Raw genomic sequence first — 20,413 nt, forward strand, 5'->3', positions numbered from 1 at the left:
CATCTAACTCTTACACAAAAATTGATGGACAAGTGTCCCTTAAAGTATGGGCTTACAAAGGCAATTTCTTCTCTGGATCCGTCGGTCATTTTAGATAGTCCTACAGCATCAAGAAAGCGCTTCAGTAGGTGTCTAGAAATTTTAAGCATCGATAATAAGTGGATTTCTGGCATTAAAGCGGATAAAATTATGTTGGTGAGGGAGAAAGGAATAAATTGGTACTCAAATTATTTTATTAACATAAATAAAAGGTTTATTCAAATATAAGTTCTTGTCGAGGCTTGGTGGAAAAACGTCTTTTCCAATCGAAAGCCCAAGCTGTACTGTCTTTACAGAAAATCGTCAAAAACCCTCTTTGGGTTGTACTACATTTTCAATTATGGTGGGAGGCGAATGAGATGTTTTTCGCAAAGTTTGTATAATTTTCGAAGGCTTAATTTTTACCTTTTTACCTAGGTTATTCAATTGTAACCCGGATGATAATCCGGGTACCGCAATTAAGAAAACGGCCAACGTAGGGACGTACCGATGTACCGTAATAAAATACTATAAACTTAATCCCTAAAACATGTGCTGAAAAGTAATAAAAGTGAAAGTGTTTCGGAAAAACTAATTTAGAAATATATCCTTGAGAATATAAAATTCTAAATATTTGAAAGCCTTAATCCTAAAATAACATCTCAGTTCGGTACAGTACCCCCTCACCAGTGACAACGATATATAAATTAAAATAGGAATATCATCTTACATATTTAATATTATTCGTGTTTACAATAAAACGAAAATACAATACAATATACCACAGAGCATACATCCATACATACATTGATGAAAAAAAAAAAAAATGTATACGATAATATACAAAGAAAAATAGTAAATGAATTTAATTAAAACCAGCTTGATATCTGTTAGGAAATTTCACAACTCTTCCTGAACGAGTATGTCTACGATTATCATTAACATCATTTTGTTGTCGCGCTTCATTTCTATTTTCAAGGTTATTATTGATATTTGTTTGAACAATAATTTGGTCTTCGTCGTCGTTATCACTATTACAATCGCGTTCCGTAGTATCGGATGCTAAAAACGCCGGTTTAAGTCGATCGATTGAAACTCTAACTTTTTTGTTATTAATTTCAATTACAAAACTTTTGTCATTTCGTTCAATGACTTTGTACGGGCCATCATACGGCGGTTGAGATAGACCCCTGACAGCATCATGACGTAGAAACACAAATTCTGAATCCTTTAAATTCTTAAAAATAAATGATTTCTTTACCCCGTGACGAGTAATCGGAGTAGGTTTTACATTTTCGATATTTCTTTTCAAACGCTTTACAAAGTGTGAGGTTGGCTCTGAATCATTTATTACAAAGAATTCTGCAGGTAATTTAATACTTGTGCCATAAACCATTTCTGCGGCAGTCGCTTTTAAATCCTCTTTAATTGCCGTTCTGATTCCTAATAAAACAATAGGCAAAATTTGAATCCAATTATCTGTATTATGACATTTGATCGCGGATTTTAATTGACGATGAAATCTTTCAACCATACCGTTCGAGGCGGGGTGATAAGGGGCCGTACACATAATACGTCACGCGATTTTTGACCATTTTTAACCCCTCCCTCCCCCTATGTCACACTTCGTCACAAATCTTGAACCCCCCTCCCCCCTACGTCACGTCACACACGTAAATTTGATTGTAAATGTTATACATTGGACAATATATATTATATCTTACACTCTAAATTATTGAATCAGTTAAAAATACCTGATTTAGAAGCAAAAAGTCAGTCACTAATTCAAATAGTAATATTTTTTTTCTGACAATTAGTTGAAAATAACTGATGTTTCAATACAATTGTTTTTGATTGATCCAATTAGTCACGTTTAACTATACCTACATAGCACCGAAACTTTCCTATTACTAAAGATTTACTTGCAAGCTTCGAAATATTTAAATGCAAAGTTTAGTGAAAATTGTGTAAAGATTTAAATATCCCACTTCAATAAATGTTTAGCGCGAAACTTTCCTGAAAATTTAAGTAAAATTTTCAGGAAAATTTTCACGAAAGTATAGTCGAAAATGCAATTCAAATGTTCAGGAAAGTTTCAAGCTATATTTTTAAGAAAATTTGACGATAGACATTTATTGGAGTGAGAAATCTAAATCTTTACACAATTTTAAAATAAACTTTGCAAGTAAATTTTTCGAATTTTGCAAGCAAATCTTTAATATACAATATTTAGAAAAATTTCGGTGTTTTGTGGATAATTTTTCAGTTATTTTTAACTGATTCAGAAGCAAAAAGTCAGTCACTACTGATTGTCAGTTAAAACCATGATTTTTAACTGATTCAAATTAAGAGAATATATTATTTATCATATTACAAATAATATGCCAATAGATGTTAAACATACTGAGAAAACTGGATATTAAAAATCTTAATATACTAGATATATTAAGAAAAGATGCTAATGCATATCATCCAGATGTTATGGTTTAATATCTCAGATGTTAAAAAGTATAATCTGTAAATGTGAGGTTATGTTTGAACAAGTCTTTTTCCAATATCTTAGATATTAAATTTGAACATCTAAGAAGTTTACATAGTTCACTGTCACAGATATTGACCATTAATATCTAGATAATAAGGCTTAATATCTATTTTTCTCAGTGCAGGTACATAATAGATATATAATTTCTTATAATCTTTGAATTTAAAAGATTGTGACGTAACACATGAGTTCACCCCCCCCCTCCCCCATGTCACACTTAGTCACAATTCTCAGACCCCCTCCCTCCCCCTAGCCGCGTGACGTATTATGCGTACGGCCCCTAAGCGGTTGTTCGAATTTGTTTTGTTCCTAGTAACCTGCAGAGTTCTTTAAACAAATCCGATTCAAATTGCCGACCTTGATCTGACGTAATTCTTAACGGAACGCCGAAACGAGAAATCCATGTGGAAAGTAGTGCCGCCGCAACCGTGGAAGCTTCCATATCAACGATAGGAATAGCTTCTGGCAAACGCGAGAATCTATCTACACAAGTCAAACAATAACGAAAACCCTGTGAAAATGGCATTGTAATTAGGTCGATGTGAATATGTTCGAAACGGCCTGCTAAATTTTCAAAATTTCCAACAGGTGCTGAAACGTGTCTGGAAATTTTACATCGTTGACAAGCTATACATTCTTGTGCCCATTTTCTTATATCTTTATTTATTGATGGCCAAACAAAACGAGCAGTTAAAAGTTTCTGTGTGGCCTTTATTCCCGGGTGAGACAATTCGTGTAATGATTTGAAAACTGCCTTCCTTAATGGTTCAGGTACAAAAGGTCTGACCGTATTGTTTGTGACGTCACAGTAAAGGGAAACATTGAAAACCGGAAAATTAACCTTTTTCAATTTTAAAGAATTCGTACCTGTATTCAGTAATTCGCGTAATTCTTTATCGTCTTTTTGCGCTGTTTCGAGTTCACTGTGATTAAATGATTGTGAAATACTTTCGATTCGAGACAAAGCATCAGCAACAAAATTTTCTTGTCCTTTAATGTGTCGTATGTCAGTCGTAAATTGTCCTATGTAGTCGAGATGTCGAAATTGTCGTGGCGAACATTTTTCGAGATTTTTGTTGAAAGCGAAAATGAGTGGTTTGTGGTCCGTAAAAATTGTAAAATTTCGACCTTCAACCGCGTAGCTGAAACGCTTAACAGACGAGTACATTGATAAAAGTTCGCGATCGTAAGCACTATATTTTTGTTGCGCTGGATTGAAAGTTTTTGTATAGAAAGCTAACGGTTGCCATGTGTTATCTACAAATTGTTGCAAAGCGGCTCCCATCGCATAATCAGAAGCATCAACAACAATACTTATCGGTGCACCTGGAGCGGGATGGGCCAACAAAGTTGCATTTGCTAACGCTGTTTTTGTAGCAAGAAAGGCAGTTTTCGTCTCTTTATCCCATGTTACTTTATCATTTCCCTTTTTTGAACCTTTTAAAAAATTATTTAGAGGTTGAACAATTTCTGCTGCTTTAGGTATAAAACGTCGATAAAAATTAATCATACCTAAAAATCTTCTAACCTGTTTAACATTTTCTGGTTGCGGAAAATTTTTAATTGCTTCGACGCGCTCATCTAAAGGTTTTATTCCCAGTGAATTTACCGTGTAACCCAAAAAAGTAATTTCGTCGACGCCGAAAACGCATTTTGAAAGATTAATTACAATGCCGTATTTATTTAATCTTTTAAACAAAATGTCCAAGTGTTCGTAATGTTGCTCTTCATTTTCAGATGCTATTAAAAAATCGTCAATATATGCAAAAACAAAATTTAAACCGCGGGTAATTTCATCAACAAATCTTTGACACGTCTGAGCAGCATTACGCAAACCGAACATCATGTTTGTTGCTTCAAATAAGCCGAAAGGAGTAGTAATTGCTGTTTTCTTTATATCCTCAGGTGCAACTGGGATTTGATGATAAGCCCTGATTAAATCTAGTTTTGAAAATACCTTTTTGTTGTACAGATTTTGTGAGAAGTCCTCAATATGCGGTGGAGAATACCTGTCAGGTATAGTTCGAGCGTTGACACTTCGGTAATCGCCACACGGTCGTAGAGTTCCATCTTTTTTAGGGACCAAATGTAACGGAGAGGCCCAATCTGCATCGGATGGGCGAAGAGTACCCTGTTAAACCAAATCGTCGAAATCGGATTTTGCAGTTTTTAAACGGTCAGGAGCCAAACGACGAGGTCGACTGAAAACAGGTGGCCCAGGAGTTGTTTTAATGTGATGTTGAACATTGTGTTTCACTCGCTCCTTTCCGAAAACTGGTGGTCGAGTAATATCAGGATATTTTGTTAAAAGTCTATGATATTTCGAATTCTCAGAAACCGTTTTAATCGTTGACACTTCCGCGTGTCGTAAAGTCGTTGTTGTCGTAAGATTCGTAATTGAGTCAATTAACCGTGTATTTCGCGGATCAACTAATAAACCATAATAAGAGAGAAAATCCATTCCTATTATCGGTTTACTCACATCAGCTACAATAAAAATCCATTTGAAATTACGTCGCAACGTAAGATCGAGTTCTAACGTGATAGTGCCGTATGTCGCTATATTAGTGCCATTTGCTGCAAAAAGTTCGTAAGTGTCCTTTTTAACATTTTCGCGCACTAATTTCCGAGGATATACACTTACATCGGCACCCGTGTCTACGAGAAAAGAGGTTTTAGAGCGTCGATCTTTTATAAATATGCGGCGAGATTGTGAACCGTCGTTAGGCACCGCTTCCTCGCACGGCTCTATTCGTTTCCCGATTTCCAATGGGGACACTCGGGACGACACTTGGTTGCTTTTTCTTTGAATCGCCAATGGTACCAACAAACCCGACCGTCGTCTGAGGCATGGGCCGGCCCTGGCGTAGCGCTGCGATTTTTAGATGTATCACGTTTTCTACCGCGTGATACGGACCGATGGCGGGCACTTTTCACTGCACTTATTTGTAACTTTAACTGTTTAATTTCTTCGCGTAAAACACTTAGTTCCGAATCTTGTGACACTGCCGCGATTCGTCCGCTTTCCGATTTAATCTCATGTATGCGATCTGCCATTTCCGTTAAAGCTTGCGCTTTTGTTTCTGTGGTTGCCGCTAAAACTCTTTGTGAATTGGCCGGTAATCTGGACCGCCAGATAGCAAGGATCACTTCATCAGTAATTGACGGAAGAGCTAACTTCTTTAAATCGCGATAAAATTGAGAGGGTGTTCGGTCGCCCATCTCTTCACTTTCCATCAATTTTCGCACACGAGTTCTATCAGATTCGGTTAATCTGTTAACTAATTCGCGTTTTAAAAATTTGAATTTTTCGGTCTCGGGGGGACTGAGAACAACATCTTCTATTTGCTCAATATATTGTTCGCCAATGTGAGCAATCGCGATGTTAAACATTGTCCCGTTATCGACAATTTTCGCTGTCATGAACTGTGCCTCGAGAAGTTTAAACCACAGTTCAATCTTTTGAGGCCAAAATTGGGGCACACGCAAACTGTGTTGAGACACCATCCGCACTTGTTCACCGTTGGTGTTATCACTCGGTTGGTCCGTCATTTTTGACACTAAACGCACTTAAATTTGTTCGTAGCACCGTATCACTTTCACCTCACCGACTCTAAAAATCACGTCGGGGTCACCAATTTGAGGGAGAAAGGAATAAATTGGTACTCAAATTATTTTATTAACATAAATAAAAGGTTTATTCAAATATAAGTTCTTGTCGAGGCTTGGTGGAAAAACGTCTTTTCCAATCGAAAGCCCAAGCTGTACTGTCTTTACAGAAAATCGTCAAAAACCCTCTTTGGGTTGTACTACATTTTCAATTATGGTGGGAGGCGAATGAGATGTTTTTCGCAAAGTTTGTATAATTTTCGAAGGCTTAATTTTTACCTTTTTACCTAGGTTATTCAATTGTAACCCGGATGATAATCCGGGTACCGCAATTAAGAAAACGGCCAACGTAGGGACGTACCGATGTACCGTAATAAAATACTATAAACTTAATCCCTAAAACATGTGCTGAAAAGTAATAAAAGTGAAAGTGTTTCGGAAAAACTAATTTAGAAATATATCCTTGAGAATATAAAATTCTAAATATTTGAAAGCCTTAATCCTAAAATAACATCTCAGTTCGCTACATTGGATTTTAAAGAATTGTGCAACTTAACCAAAACCAAAGATGCCCTTAAATCTTTTAAGGGGTTAAACCACTCTAGAGCGTCAAAAAGAGGTTCTAATTTCAACATTTTTTTAAAAGAAAAGTTTTAAAGTAATGAGAAATATGTTTACATATCTCTATCAGGTACACTTTAAAGAGAACTTAATATACTTTATAAATTTTTTTTTGTTTAAAAACTGCAGATGTACATGTACGTGATGGAAACCCTTTGTAAAAAGAAATCCTTCGCGGCCGGAAAGGTTTTTGGTACAATTTTCAACCTAGAACAGAAAACAAATTTTTTTCTATTTTTACATCTCAATAGCTAGAGAAAGACGTAGGGGATTTTTTTTATGTTGCATATTTCTTTAGTTATAAACAATTTAGTGCCTATTTTTTTCAGTCAAAAATTCAGTTTTTCTATAAAATGTTCACCATTTTTGCAAAAATCGATTTAAAAAAAATCCCCTACGTCTTTCTCTAGCTTTTGAGATGTAAAAATAGAAAAAAATTTGTTTTCTGTTCTAGGTTGAAAATTGTACCAAAAACCTTTCCGGCCGCGAAGGATTTCTTTTTACAAAGGGTCATCACGTACATGTACATCTGCAGTTTTTAAACAAAAAAAATTTATAAAGTATATTATGTTCTCTTTAAAGTGTACCTGATAGAGATATGTAAACATATTTTTCATTACTTTTAAACTTTTCTTTAAAAAAATGTTGAAATTAGAACCTCTTTCTGACGCTCTAGAGTGGTTTAACCCCTTAAGTGCAAAAACATACGATTAGATCACTTTTGGATAAACCTGATCTCAAAATCTGGAAATACCTATGAAGACTTAATGGAATTAATTAAGATGATTCTGATTCTATCGCATGGAAATGCGGCTCTAGAACGAGGATTTTCTGTAAATGAAGACTGTTTAGTAGAAAATCAAAAAGAAGAAAGTCTGATATCTTTGCGTATTGGCAATGAAAATTACCACCGCGGGCTCGGTGTCGCTAGTGTTTTACACCAAAAATGGACGAAATGGATGTACAAATTTAAAAAAATATAAACTTATATTGTGATTTTTCGGTTTTAATTTTAAGTAGTTTTTCAATAAAAAGATAAATAATGACCAACAATCTTAACAAATATTTCTTAAACATTAGAATACTTTAAATATTAACAATTTTTGCAACCTTGTACACCCACAGCAGCCATTTTTTTTAGTTCACTTTATGGTCACTATGTGTCGCATTGCAATTTTAAATCCCCAATAGTATATGATAAGATTAAAGTATCTGGAGGTGTTAAATCTGTGCCCATTTCAAACGAATTAATTAGATCAGCAGGTAATGCCTAAAATGTTTATGTTCAAGCAAAGGAATCTAAAACTGCAGCGAACAAAACATCTTTAGAAGAGAAACAGGCTTTGAAAAGAAAATTAGAAAAAACTAAGGAACTCGAAGGTAAAAAAAGAAAAATTTTGAAAGAGGCTACGGAGAAAGCACAAATCATACAAGTGCAAATTGAAAGTATGAAGCAGAAATGAAAAACTCATTCAAATTTTATTTAAATCTAACTTTTAGTACACGTTATTTTTGAGATATTTATTTAACAATTTATATACAATATGTAATAAATATAGGAAGAAATTAAGAATCTTCTGTGATAGAAAAGGCAAAGATTTTATTTATTAAAACTAATTAAAACTTTAATACACGTGATATTAAAATTATAAGTGAAATTTTGTTATTCTATGTCATGTTTTTAGAAATTATTATGTAACTTTATTCATTGTGATTGAATAAAAACAATATTTAATTACGTAAATAATGTTATTAATAAACATTTCATTATGTTTTTAAACCCTTTGTGTATTGTTTAAAAACCTCACTATGTAAAACTATACAATTTATAACTTCAGATTATCCGGGAAAATTATCCAAAAACCCGGGAATTTTAAATTGTCGAATCGCTAGACACCCTGTCTGGGTTTGGCAGCTCTGCAGTCCCTGTAACAAACTAGACCAGCCCCACCAAGCCCCCTAATGACACCTCTTACTAACCATGGTTCTTGGATTAATGAGATGCCTGTGTGCAACTTAGCCATGCTCCTCGTTAGTACTGATAAGGCGCCTTTGCTATGATGCAAGTTAATCTGAATAGCGGAGAGCTTGCAAACAGTGAATTATGTTTGCTCTTCTCCCTCCTCTACATTGCTTGTGCCGTCACGATCAGGGACAGTTACCTTAAAGGTTATCCGCCCGAAGTGATAGTGAGGCTTAAATTCGAGGGCCTCTATAGCCCTCGCCTGACTTTCAGGGACTTGAGCGACAAGAAGAAAACTCTTGTCACCCCTGTTCGCCACCTGAAACCCATCAACAGTCAGCAAACGCCAAGTCGATGTCTTCAACGTGGGGTTGAAAGCCTCCAAATGTCGCAAGACCGTCCGCGCGTCCGCCGTTTCTCCCGGGATCCACGCAGTAGCCTTTACCATTCTTTGGAGCATCTCAACCCCACCAATTTTCAACCTCGCTCCCTCCCAGGGCTCATGGTCGGCCACACATTTTGTCAGTCATTCCACAGCCTCCGGGTTGGAAGCGATAAAGATAAAGACTCCTCCTCTGCAGAAGGAAGTCTCAAAACTCGGCCACTTTTCGACCGGCTTCTCACAGGTGAGCGTCACAACGGTCTTCCTAAGAAGTCCAAACTGCTCATCTGTAAGCGCCACATGTGGGCAGCCCTCGCCACAGACCACCATCGTTAGAGGATTTGTCCTTTGGGCCATTGTTAGCCCAACATTGTACCCCTCTCTCCTGGTACTCTGTTGGACCGACTTTGGCCTTTTTACACCCTCTTTTTTTCCAGAGGTGATGCATCCTGGCCACTCTTTCTCTTCGACCCAGTAGCAACACCCGAGGAAACCGAGTTGTTTACACCGGCTGCTAGCCGTTCTTTCCTTAACTGTTTCTTTTCAGAACCGGTAAGGCGCTTTCTTCTGATTGGGGCCATTTCTACAGCCTCCGAATCTCCTTCCCCACCTAAGACCAAATTACCATCAGATCCCGAAGAACCCGAAGGAGCAGCCAAAGAGGAGGGGGGAGACTGACCCACGACTTCAGGGTTCGAGACCGTCACATCCACAACTTCCGAGGAGGTTGTAGACGCAGCCAACGAGACCCTTTTGTCACCCAAATTTAAATTCTTGAATTGATTCTCCATTTGAAGACCCACGAGTAGCAAGGGAAAAGAAAGTCCACTCCTGCAGAGCCCCGCTTGCAGGAGTAAGGCTAATACTACCGGAAGGTCGCCCGGTGTTCCGGAGCCGCCGTTTAAGACACCTCCGTTCACATCACGCCAAGACCAGCCGCCCGCCCGCCTGCCGGAACCCCAGCCGGATCGCTCCCCCGAGCTTTACGGGATCACTCACCGACCAGTACAATCCCGAGAGACAGACAGGCGGCCGGCCCGTCGTGAGCGACAGATTTAGTAACCCTAGTGCCATTCATCCATCGACACGGCAGAAACATCTCTACATACATACAGACAGACAGGAAATTTTCTATTACCATTTTTGGATTCTCCGTTGTTCAAATAAATAAATTATGCTAGAAAAAATTAATTTCGTGCAATGTACAGACAAAAGTCTGATTTTATTAATATAGATATGTTGAAAACGAACATTGAATTCGTTTTTACTAAAGAAAGAAGATAAAGAGAAAAAAAGTCAAATTTTTTCAAAGTATGAAATTTTGGAATATTTCCAGGGAATATTCTAGAAATATTCCCTTAATATTCATTCAACATTACCTTGGAATATTCCATTAATATTACGGTGGAACACTGCCTCAACATCATCCTGGAATATTACTTCGAAATTACCGTGGAACATTCCCTTAATGTTATTTTTGGAATATTCCTGTGGGGCGGACATTTTAATTTTACTTTAATATCCCTGGAACATTCCACTAGAATATTCCGAATATGAAATGTAATATTCCCTTCATTTTAAGGTTATATTCCGTGCTGCTTGGGTATAAGCAAAACCAAAATTTTGTCGTTGCATAGAGCCATGGAACGCCTCATATAGCATTTTAAGATGATTCACATTTTGGACAAGTTAAAACCTACGATATTAGCTGGTTTTAATAAAAAATTTAAGGAAAAATGGGTCAAAAGTACTAAAAGATAGGCAAATATTATTTTTGAAAATCTTTTTTAGTAAAGACAAGGGAAAATGTATTTTTTGAGTTTTCGTTCACTGAAAAAAAAGTTCATTGAATCAAGTAAATGCATTTTCTTGACCTAATTTACTTGAAACAAACCCATATTTTCTTATTGGAAGAAATTTATTTTCTTGTGTCAAGTAATTTTGAGCATTGGGCAAAGTTATTGAAATAAGAAAATATGGGTTTGACATAAGTAAATATCTTACTGTTTCAAACGAACTGTTTTACATGCGCCAAGTCCCGAAAAAGTATTGAATCATGAATATTATGTTCTCACGTCAAATAATTTACCTTGAGTCATTTGGTATCTTTCCAGGTGCGATTTTTTGGTCGGCCCCTAGTTGGGCCAACTTTTACAAAGTCGGTCCAACTTCTCGTGCCAGAGGTTGGGCCAACCATACAGATGTTGGTCCAAAGACTGACGCCAAAGTTGGCACAACTTTAGATGCGTAAGTTGGGCCAACAACAATTTTCAAAGTTTGGCCAACTTCAACAGCCAAAGGTAAAAAATTATTAAAAAACTAAATTATTTAAACAATTAACAGGTTATTATTAGCGGGAACATCAGATATAACCTTTACCTATTATTATTAAACACAATCTCATACATACATTTTCGAAAATATCTAACGCTCGCTGGGATCGAACCCCTCACCTAACGCACCGAAGACTTATACACTGACCACTACGCTACGCTCACATGGGAGTGCATTACGCAAAATGTATATTAAAGCTGCAACAGTCGGGCCAACCGTGGCCCAGAGTTCGTCCGAACAAGAAAGTTTAAGTCATTTAAACTGCATTTGACAAAGTTTTGCCAACCGTTGGGCTAACCGTGGCCCAGAGTTCGGCCGACCAAAAAACTATAAGTCAATTATACTGCTTTTCTTGAGTTTTGTCAACCGTCGGGCCAACCGTGGCCCAGAGTTCGGCCGACCAAGAAAGTTTAGGTCATTTAAACTGCATTTCACAAAGTTTTGCCAACCGTTGGGCCAACCGTGGCCCAGAGTTCGGCCGACCAAAATAATGTAAGTCAATTAAACTGCGTTTCACATAGTTTTGCCAACCGTCGGGCCAACCGTGGCCCAGAGTTCGGCCGACCAAGAAAGTTTAAGTCATTTAAACTGCATTTCACAAAGTTTTGCCAACCGTTGGGCTAACCGTGGCCCAGAGTTCGGCCGACCAAAAAACTATAAGTCAATTATACTGCTTTTCTTGAGTTTTGCCAACCGTTGGGCCAACCGTGGCCCAGAGTTCGGCCAACCGAAACTGAAAGTCTTTTAAACTACGTTTTGATGAGTTGTGCCAACCTTTGTCGCCAAAGTTGGCCCGACGGTTGGTTAAACTCTGCATTTAATGGTTGGCTTGCAAAGGTTATATCTGATGTTCCCGCTAATAATAATCTGTTAATTGTTTAAATAATTTAGTTTTTTAATAATTTTTTACCTTTGGCTGTTGAAGTTGGTCAAACTTTGAAAATTGTGGTTGGCCCAACTTACGCATCTAAAGTTGTGCCAACTTTGGCGTCAGTCTTTGGACCAACCATTGAAATGTATAGTTGGGCCAACTTCCTTATGAGTTGTCACTTATAAGGAAGGCCAACCATCGTCACCATTAGACGGCGAACCGTTATCATCTGTATGGTTGGCCCTACCTCTGGCACGAGAAGTTGGACCGACTTTGTAAAAGTTGGCCCAACTATGGGCCGACCAAAAAATCGCACCTGGGTTGAGTCAAATAATTTTTTTATTTCCTTTAAAGCAACCATTTATTTCATCCAACACCTACAGTCTTGAGCCAAGAAAATGGGAAGATTAATATAAGTTAATAATTGTTTCAACTCAATTAAAAATTATTTTGTTTCAAAGAAATATTAATTAATCTAAGCATTTCTTTTACTTGAAGCATTTCTATATTCTCATGTTTCAAAAACATTAATTTCTTGTGAGAATGGAATGAAATATTTTATTTATTCAATTCAATTAAGTGTAAAAAACAAGATTTTACTTAATCTAACACCCATAGTCTTGAGCTAAGAAAATATGAAGATTAATACAAGTTAATAATTGTTTCAACTCAATTAAAAATTCTTTTGTTTCAAAGAAATATTAATTAATCTAATCATTTCTTGTACTTGAAGCACTTCTACACGGAAAAAAAAATGCTGTTGAATCAATGACATATGGGTTTGATTCATTGAATAGTGTCATAACGGGCTGCCTAACGTATATGCTGTTGTTTTGAAAGCACCGATTCTAATGATTCGATAGTATCACTTTCTTTGAAACAAAAGCATATTTCTCAAATTGACAGCATACTATGTTAATTCGAAGGTATTCCTTTTGAATCAATGAACAAAATTTTTTAATTTAAAAGTATATGCTTTTGAGTCAATGACTATAACTTTTAAATTTAAAAGCATCATTTTTATGATTCAAAAATTTGTACTTTTAATTTTTTTAGTTGTTGCTATCGATTGAATAACACCATACTGTTAATTCAATTCTTTTATGTGGTTAAATATATACCAACGATAAATTGAAAAAAGGGAATTTTTGTTCACATGTTTTTTATATACTATAATTAATTCTCACACCATTAACACAACACTTTTTATACACATCTTTTTTTCAATTTTTCACACTAACATATACACATCTTTATTATTATTTTCATTTTTTCCAACGGCTAAACACACACACACATACACATTCAAACACACTTATCTTTTTTAGTCAGAAAAATACGGCGATTCCCAAGCGGTCACCCATCCATTTAGTAACCGCGACCAACGACGCTTAACTTCCGTGATAGACGAGAACCACCGCGCTGCAATGTAATACATCCGCTTCTCAACGTTGGGCACTTACTTTGTGGTTAAATACCGTGCTCGAGATTTTTCGCGTATATAAGGGAATTTATATAGTGAATTTATATTTAACTAGTCATTAATTAATTAAAAGAATTTAAATAATACTTTTTTATATTGGAATCTCAAAAACGACAGGTTTAATAAACATATAAATATATGTGGGTAAGTATTTTAATAAATTTAGTACCTGTCAATGTCTCAAAACATAGTGTTCTTATTTTTATAGCATATGCTATAGGCAGTCCGCAATAGCACCACTCATTGAAACGAAAGCATATGCTTTCGTTTTCAGAGCGCGCTTCTTTAGAGCAAACAATTTTTCATTTGATTTAAATTTACACGCATTTTCTTCAAATTTACCTATTAGATGCTTCAAATGAATAATGTCAAAGAAGCAATAAATTATTCTGTTGCTATATATAGATGAACTATAGAAACAATTTGCACAATATCATTAATTCTACAGTACCGTACTTTTAATTTAAACAGTTTCATTTTTTCATTTTAAGCAATATACTTTTCGATTAATAAATGTGTCATTGAATCAATGACGGGGAATTCAATGGCATGGAGATATTTGATTCAACAGCACTTTTTTTTCAGTGTATGTTACCATGTTTCAAGAACATTTAATTTCTTAAAATAATATTAGGGTAATGTCACATTAAATGGACCACCTGAGCTTTTAAGTTATCTGACAGCGGAAACGTGAAATAAATAAAACGAATAGCAACACCGCACCTAGAAACCGTAAGAAATTAAGTTCTGCGACAATCATATCCGTTATCGTTTGATGTAACGCATTTTTAAGATCACAAACCAAAAAAGAAGTCGCTCTTACAATGAGTAAAGTGATTCGGAAGTGTAAAAGTAGTGTCAAATTTAAGTTTTAAAAGGAATAGTACATTGTACAACTAGTGGCGAAAAATCATTCTTTTACCATGCGTTGTGCACTACGTTTTCTCCAACGCCTTGCGAGGGAAGGTTTCTTCGTGAGTTTCGTATAATTTTAATAGAGGGACAAACAGTCTCCAAGTTTTATTTGAAAATATTCATTCGTTTATTTTTTATAAACAATTTAATTTTAATGTAACATTTTTTTAAAACATTTATATCTCAGAACTGGATTATCGGATTTTGATGAAAATTTTTGGACACAATTAATGAAGATTTGATCTTTTTAAGAAAAATTATTTCAATGTCGAAAAAAATTATTTATTGTAAAAAATAATTGTTAATAATAAACAAATGAATAATTAATTGTGTTCTGGACCTTTTTCGTGAAAATATTTTTCAGATCCTTAAACTATATAAATCAAGGATTAAATAACTGAAAGAAAAAGTTGGTAGATCGAAATAGTTTATTAACTGTGAATTTTTTTTGTGAGCGCGGTCGCGTTGTTTCGTGCGTCGCGGCTTGACGTGGAGCTCCATAAGTTCATTGCACACTCACCACGAACACCAAGTATTCTTAAAAACTGAAATACAGAATAAGTATCTAAAATTTAAGATTATTAGTATATTTATTATTTTATTAATAAGTATATTAGTATAGATAGATTAGTATAGATCATTAGTATATTATTATTTTACCACATTATTGTTTATATTATTGACAATAATATGTAAAAATAATTTTTTTATTCAGGTATTTTTAAGAAATGTAATTTATTTTCAATTAAATAAATCTTACTTTGTTAGTGTTTATATAGTTATTTTGTTTTAATTTTCGACTAAATTTGTAAGTAAATAAAAAATTTTTTTGTTAAATAAGTAAAAAGTTCACAGTAAAAAAATTTTCTTTAAATTAAAATTTTTGTTATGGATTTTTATTGAAACTGGTAAAATTTCGTCTAAAGCAGAGAATTCAAATTTCCTTGTGTTAGATTTATAAAACAAGTTATACAATATTTCTTGAACAAAAAGTTAAAATTGAAAACTTTCCAAGTGTAAAATATTGTCTTCTGAGTAATAAACAGTTTTTTTTCTTCAAATTATCGTTGATGATATTAAAAAAATAAATCTAACATAAGCAAATTTGAAATCTTTACTTTAGACGAAATTTTACCACACGGAAAAAATAAGTTCAGCAAATTTTACGAAACTAATTTCGCACTAGCGGATATTTAAGATTCCTGCAACCAGTGTTGTAATTTCTAAAACAAGCTTGAATGTAGAAATGTTTCGTATTTTTTGATGAACATTTTATCAGAAAATGGTAAAAATGTTTCGTGCAATCTAAAAACGCGTGGTTTGAGTTTTCACTTCGCTGTCTATCGTGAATTCTCGAACACAGAGTTTCGTAAAATTCTATACGGGGTGTACCAAAAGTCGCGTTATAAATAGATATGTTAAAGCTTGTCTCGTCGCGTCGGTATTAACTTGTCTGCTGTATATAGAGATCATGTGGAAGGAAAAAGAGAACTGCTTTACCTGCCGGTAACATTTGGATAATTGTTTTCTTTTACGTATTTCACATTTCATTGTTCCAAATTCGTAACATTTTTTATGTGATTTTGTAATCCAAACTTTTAATTATTATTAATTTCTTTTAATTTACATTCCAATAAATTTTATAGCTAATCATAATATTTACCGATGACAATATATATACATATATATATTAATTTCTCAAAATTTTAATTCTAATTTTTATTAGTTTTAACTGTTATTAGTTCAGATTTTAGACAATTTAATATTAAAATTTTTTGAGTTTGAATTTAATTTTGAAAATTTTTTTGCAATTTATTTATAATTTAAAATTAAGAAAAAAATTATTTTTTAAAAATTGAAAAATTTTATAGAGATTTTATAACCAATTATAATTAAAAATGTTATTTTAAAAACTATAAAATATTTTGTATAACTTTTAAAAAAATAATTTTTTTAAAAATTAATATTCAGTATATTGACATTTCTCACAAGCGCAGTTTTAATCTCCTCAGTTAGTATATAAAGAAACTCAATTCTTTCATTTACAAGTGCGAGTTATATTGTATGTGCGTTGCGTCAGAATTCGTTTATATGTATGCGTATTTTCGTTAAGTTAGTGTCAGAATAAAATAAGCCAATCCAAGCGAACCATTACGTTGTAGAGTGCAGTCACATGTGGTCACATGTGTCGAACCAATCATCTATCTCCTATAGAAGACGATAAAAAATGGTCTTGAGAGCTCATTGGTACATTAAGAAATTCTTTTTTCTGCTTTATTCGTTTTTTTCTCCGTGAATATTTTTTTCCGTGGCGCATGCGCTTCAGGCTAAACATTTTACAAAACTCTTGAATTAGAACGTCCAACCGATCATTTGTGAATTCCATAGAATTTTTTTTGAGTTTTCGAGAAACGCAGTCATCATATATTACTATTGATTCTGTTTTATCTTATACTAAACTCCTCTCCGTATCCGCTATTCCAAAATTAGTTTCGTAAAATGTACTAAATTAATTTTTTCCGTGTGAGAGACCTTTGGGTCGGCAGCAGATTTTCGATAGGCTGCTACTGACCATTTTGGTGGAACACTACAGGACTATACTTTTGGGTTGCTACGGTACAATTTTGGGCGCGTGATAGTCCAAAACTTGTTTTGCTGCAAACCAAAGGCGGCATCCCCACTACTTCGGTGAGCAGTTCACCAACATTTTGGACTGTCACGCGCCCAAAATTGTACCGCAGCAACCCAAAACCATAGTGGAGCTGCTGTCACATACGTTGTTCCGCTACAGTCCCAAAGGTCTCTCAGTGTACCCATATCATCTTTTAAAATACACTGATATAGGCGCTGCTTAGTTATCGCAACGCACAAAAACTCGTAGCGCAAAACTTCAAAATTTTTTTCTCAAAAACATCAAAAATCACTTCTTTAAAAATTTAACCACTTATTAAGGAAGGCTCAAATTTTGAGAAAATAATTTTTCTAAAAAATTCGATGATGTACTTTGCTTTTTTTAACAATAAAAAATTATTGTTTAAACAAATTATTGAAAAATTAATTTTTCTTAACTTTTTTTTAATATTATAAAAAATTGACATTTTTTCTACAATTTTGAATAAATGACTTTTTCTTGTAGAATCAATAGTTTCGAAATAAAAATTCTCAAAAAAAGTCATTTTTTCAGTTTCCGATTTTTCAAATCTAAATATCTTGCAAAAAAAATTATTTTTTGCAAAACTGTTTGGCACAGTTATTTAGTACCCCAAGTACTACAAAATTACAAACTTTAAGAAAAATCGGTGATCTACCATTTGCTTTTCGTATGGAACTGCCCGTCAAGTAATTATTCATAGCATTGAACAGAATTCTTGAATTAACAATTCAGTATTTGGCGGAACTAAATATGTTATTATATCAACCAAATATTTTACTTATCCGAAGTACTAAAAAGTATTGAATCTGTCATGTTATTTAGTGGTCACGAGCTCCATATGTGAGGCTCCACGAGAAAAGGGACCTTAGCTGCAAAAAAATTAATTTTGAGTTATTTATATCATTCCGTACTTTTTGAGTTGCTCTTTCATATACAAAAGGCAAAAATAATTTCTACTTACAGGTTTTTTTGTTATCAATGTTTAAAAATGAACCTTTTGAGTGTTTACACCCGGTTGTTTAGAAAATCAGCCCCTCTACTTTCTAACACAACTACACAGGTTATGTACGTACAACTCATGCGCTTCGTGTAACATGGATAACTATCAATGTGAAGTGAGTAGTGGGACTGACTTTCAATGAAACGTCTTGACCAATCAGAGTGGTTCCACTTTAAATGCCTCTCCTGCAAAATTCGTCTGTAAGTCATAAGGTCCCTTTTCTCGTGGAGCGTCACATTATACTTTACTATGGGAACACGTGACCACTGAATAACATGACCTTAAGCGAAATAATAAAGTATTGCCTGGAGAATTCATGTTTCTTGAATCGAATCATTTTATTTATTTGCTTTCTTTTTTTTACTTAACACAATGCCGGTGTTCTTGATCCAAGAAAATATTTTTCTTCAAATGGTTATGCAACTTAAATATCAGTTTTTTAAAACTGTTCATTGAGGTAGGATGGCATAGTGGTAGCGTGACGGCTTTTGGTGCGTGCAACCCGGGTTCAATTCCTCCGACCGTGGAAAATTTTCTTTTAAGGTATATTTGTTGTATTTGTGTTAAGTATTAATTAAATGTAAATATATATGTAAAATAACAATTATTTAATTATTAAAAAAAATATAAAAATGTTAATTAATTAAATAATAAAAATGTTTGACCTAAGTATTAGAAAAGATGGGATGGGGTAAGGGGGGGGTAATTCAAGTAAATAATTTACTTGTATTAAGAAAATATTTTTTTAATTGAAATCTATAAATTTTCTCAAATCAAGAAAATATTTTCTCGGTTTTTTTTCTGTTCTTCTTACAAAATAAATGTTTTCTTCATCTAAATCTTGAATTGCTTGAACGAACGTTACAAAAAATTGAATGAATAAAATAATTCAATTGACTATATATATTCTTAGAACAAGAAAATATTTTATTCATTTAATACATTTTATATTTCGTACAAGTCGATTAACTTCTATATTTTCCATATTTTCTTGGATCAAGAATATATGTTCTTCTCCCAAATATACTATATCAAGAAAATCGTTTTCTTGAATCAATACTGTAATAGTCTTGGCCGTATTCAATCCCACGATTTGCTTCAATCAAGAAAAATTTTCTTGGTTAAATACTTTTTTTTCAGTGCAGTAAATATTTACTTAGTTCAAATAAATAAAAATAAATAAGTAAAAACAAATAAGTTTAAATACAACCGAACGAGCGTTAGCGAGTGAGGTATATGTCGCTAGTTTTAAATTAAATTAATAATTTTATTAAATTACATTACATAATAAATAAAATTCGTCAATAAACGTACACGGAAAGAATTTTGGGCAGGCTGCAGGCTTTACATGAGTGCCGCTAGAGCTCGCTGCCTCAAGCTCGCAGTTAACCTCAAAAAGGCGAGAATCTACTCCCGAAAGGTATATAAGCAGCAACTCCTCAGGGGCAGCTGCTCACCTTTCGGGAGTAGATGCTCGCTTTTTTGAGGTGAGCTGCGAGCCCTGTGCAAGGGGCACTAATTTCGGACATGAAAAGCCAGCAGCCTGCCTAAAATTCTTTCAGTGTAGTTGAATAATTAATTTATTTGCGAAAGTATTTATTAAAAAAAATATTTTTTCTCAGTTCTAGGATTCCACGAGAGTGCCATGAAGTATTATTTGAAAGCGATAATAGTTTCGAGCGATTTGTTCTCGCAACCAGTGCCACGGGCCCAAATTGAAGATTTCGTTTACAGAAGAATGATCAAATGTTGCGCGCATTTACAATGCTACACTCAGGCGGCTGTTCTTTGTCAATTTTTAGAGGATGTCGATTATGCTCTTGCTTTTAAAATGGCAGCGAGTGATCAAAAAAGTTGCGCTCCCGCTGACGCGATGGACGCTTATTATCACTGCATTTGGGACACGACAATTCTCGAGTATCTTATTTATTTGCACACCAAAAGAGGAGAACATCACCGCAAACAATTGGCGGTAAGTTCATCATTTCACAACAAATTAATATTAATATAGTTATAATCTAC

The 20,413-nt window shown here is 34.3% G+C and overlaps 1 protein-coding gene across 1 annotated transcript in view; it reads left to right on the forward strand.

Moving 5' to 3' along the window:
• Nucleotides 1-20,413, forward strand: part of LOC122502430 (integrator complex subunit 8) — a 59,553-nt gene that overhangs the window by 38,880 nt on the left and 260 nt on the right. Inside the window, exon 11 of the mRNA XM_043612480.1 lies at nt 20,014-20,363. Coding sequence (XP_043468415.1) covers nt 20,014-20,363 — 350 coding nt within the window. The remainder of the gene's footprint in view (nt 1-20,013; nt 20,364-20,413) is intronic.

The sequence above is a fragment of the Leptopilina heterotoma genome, unplaced genomic scaffold, assembly GCF_015476425.1.
Source record: "Leptopilina heterotoma isolate Lh14 unplaced genomic scaffold, ASM1547642v1 Lhet_107, whole genome shotgun sequence".
Taxonomy (NCBI): domain Eukaryota; kingdom Metazoa; phylum Arthropoda; class Insecta; order Hymenoptera; family Figitidae; genus Leptopilina; species Leptopilina heterotoma.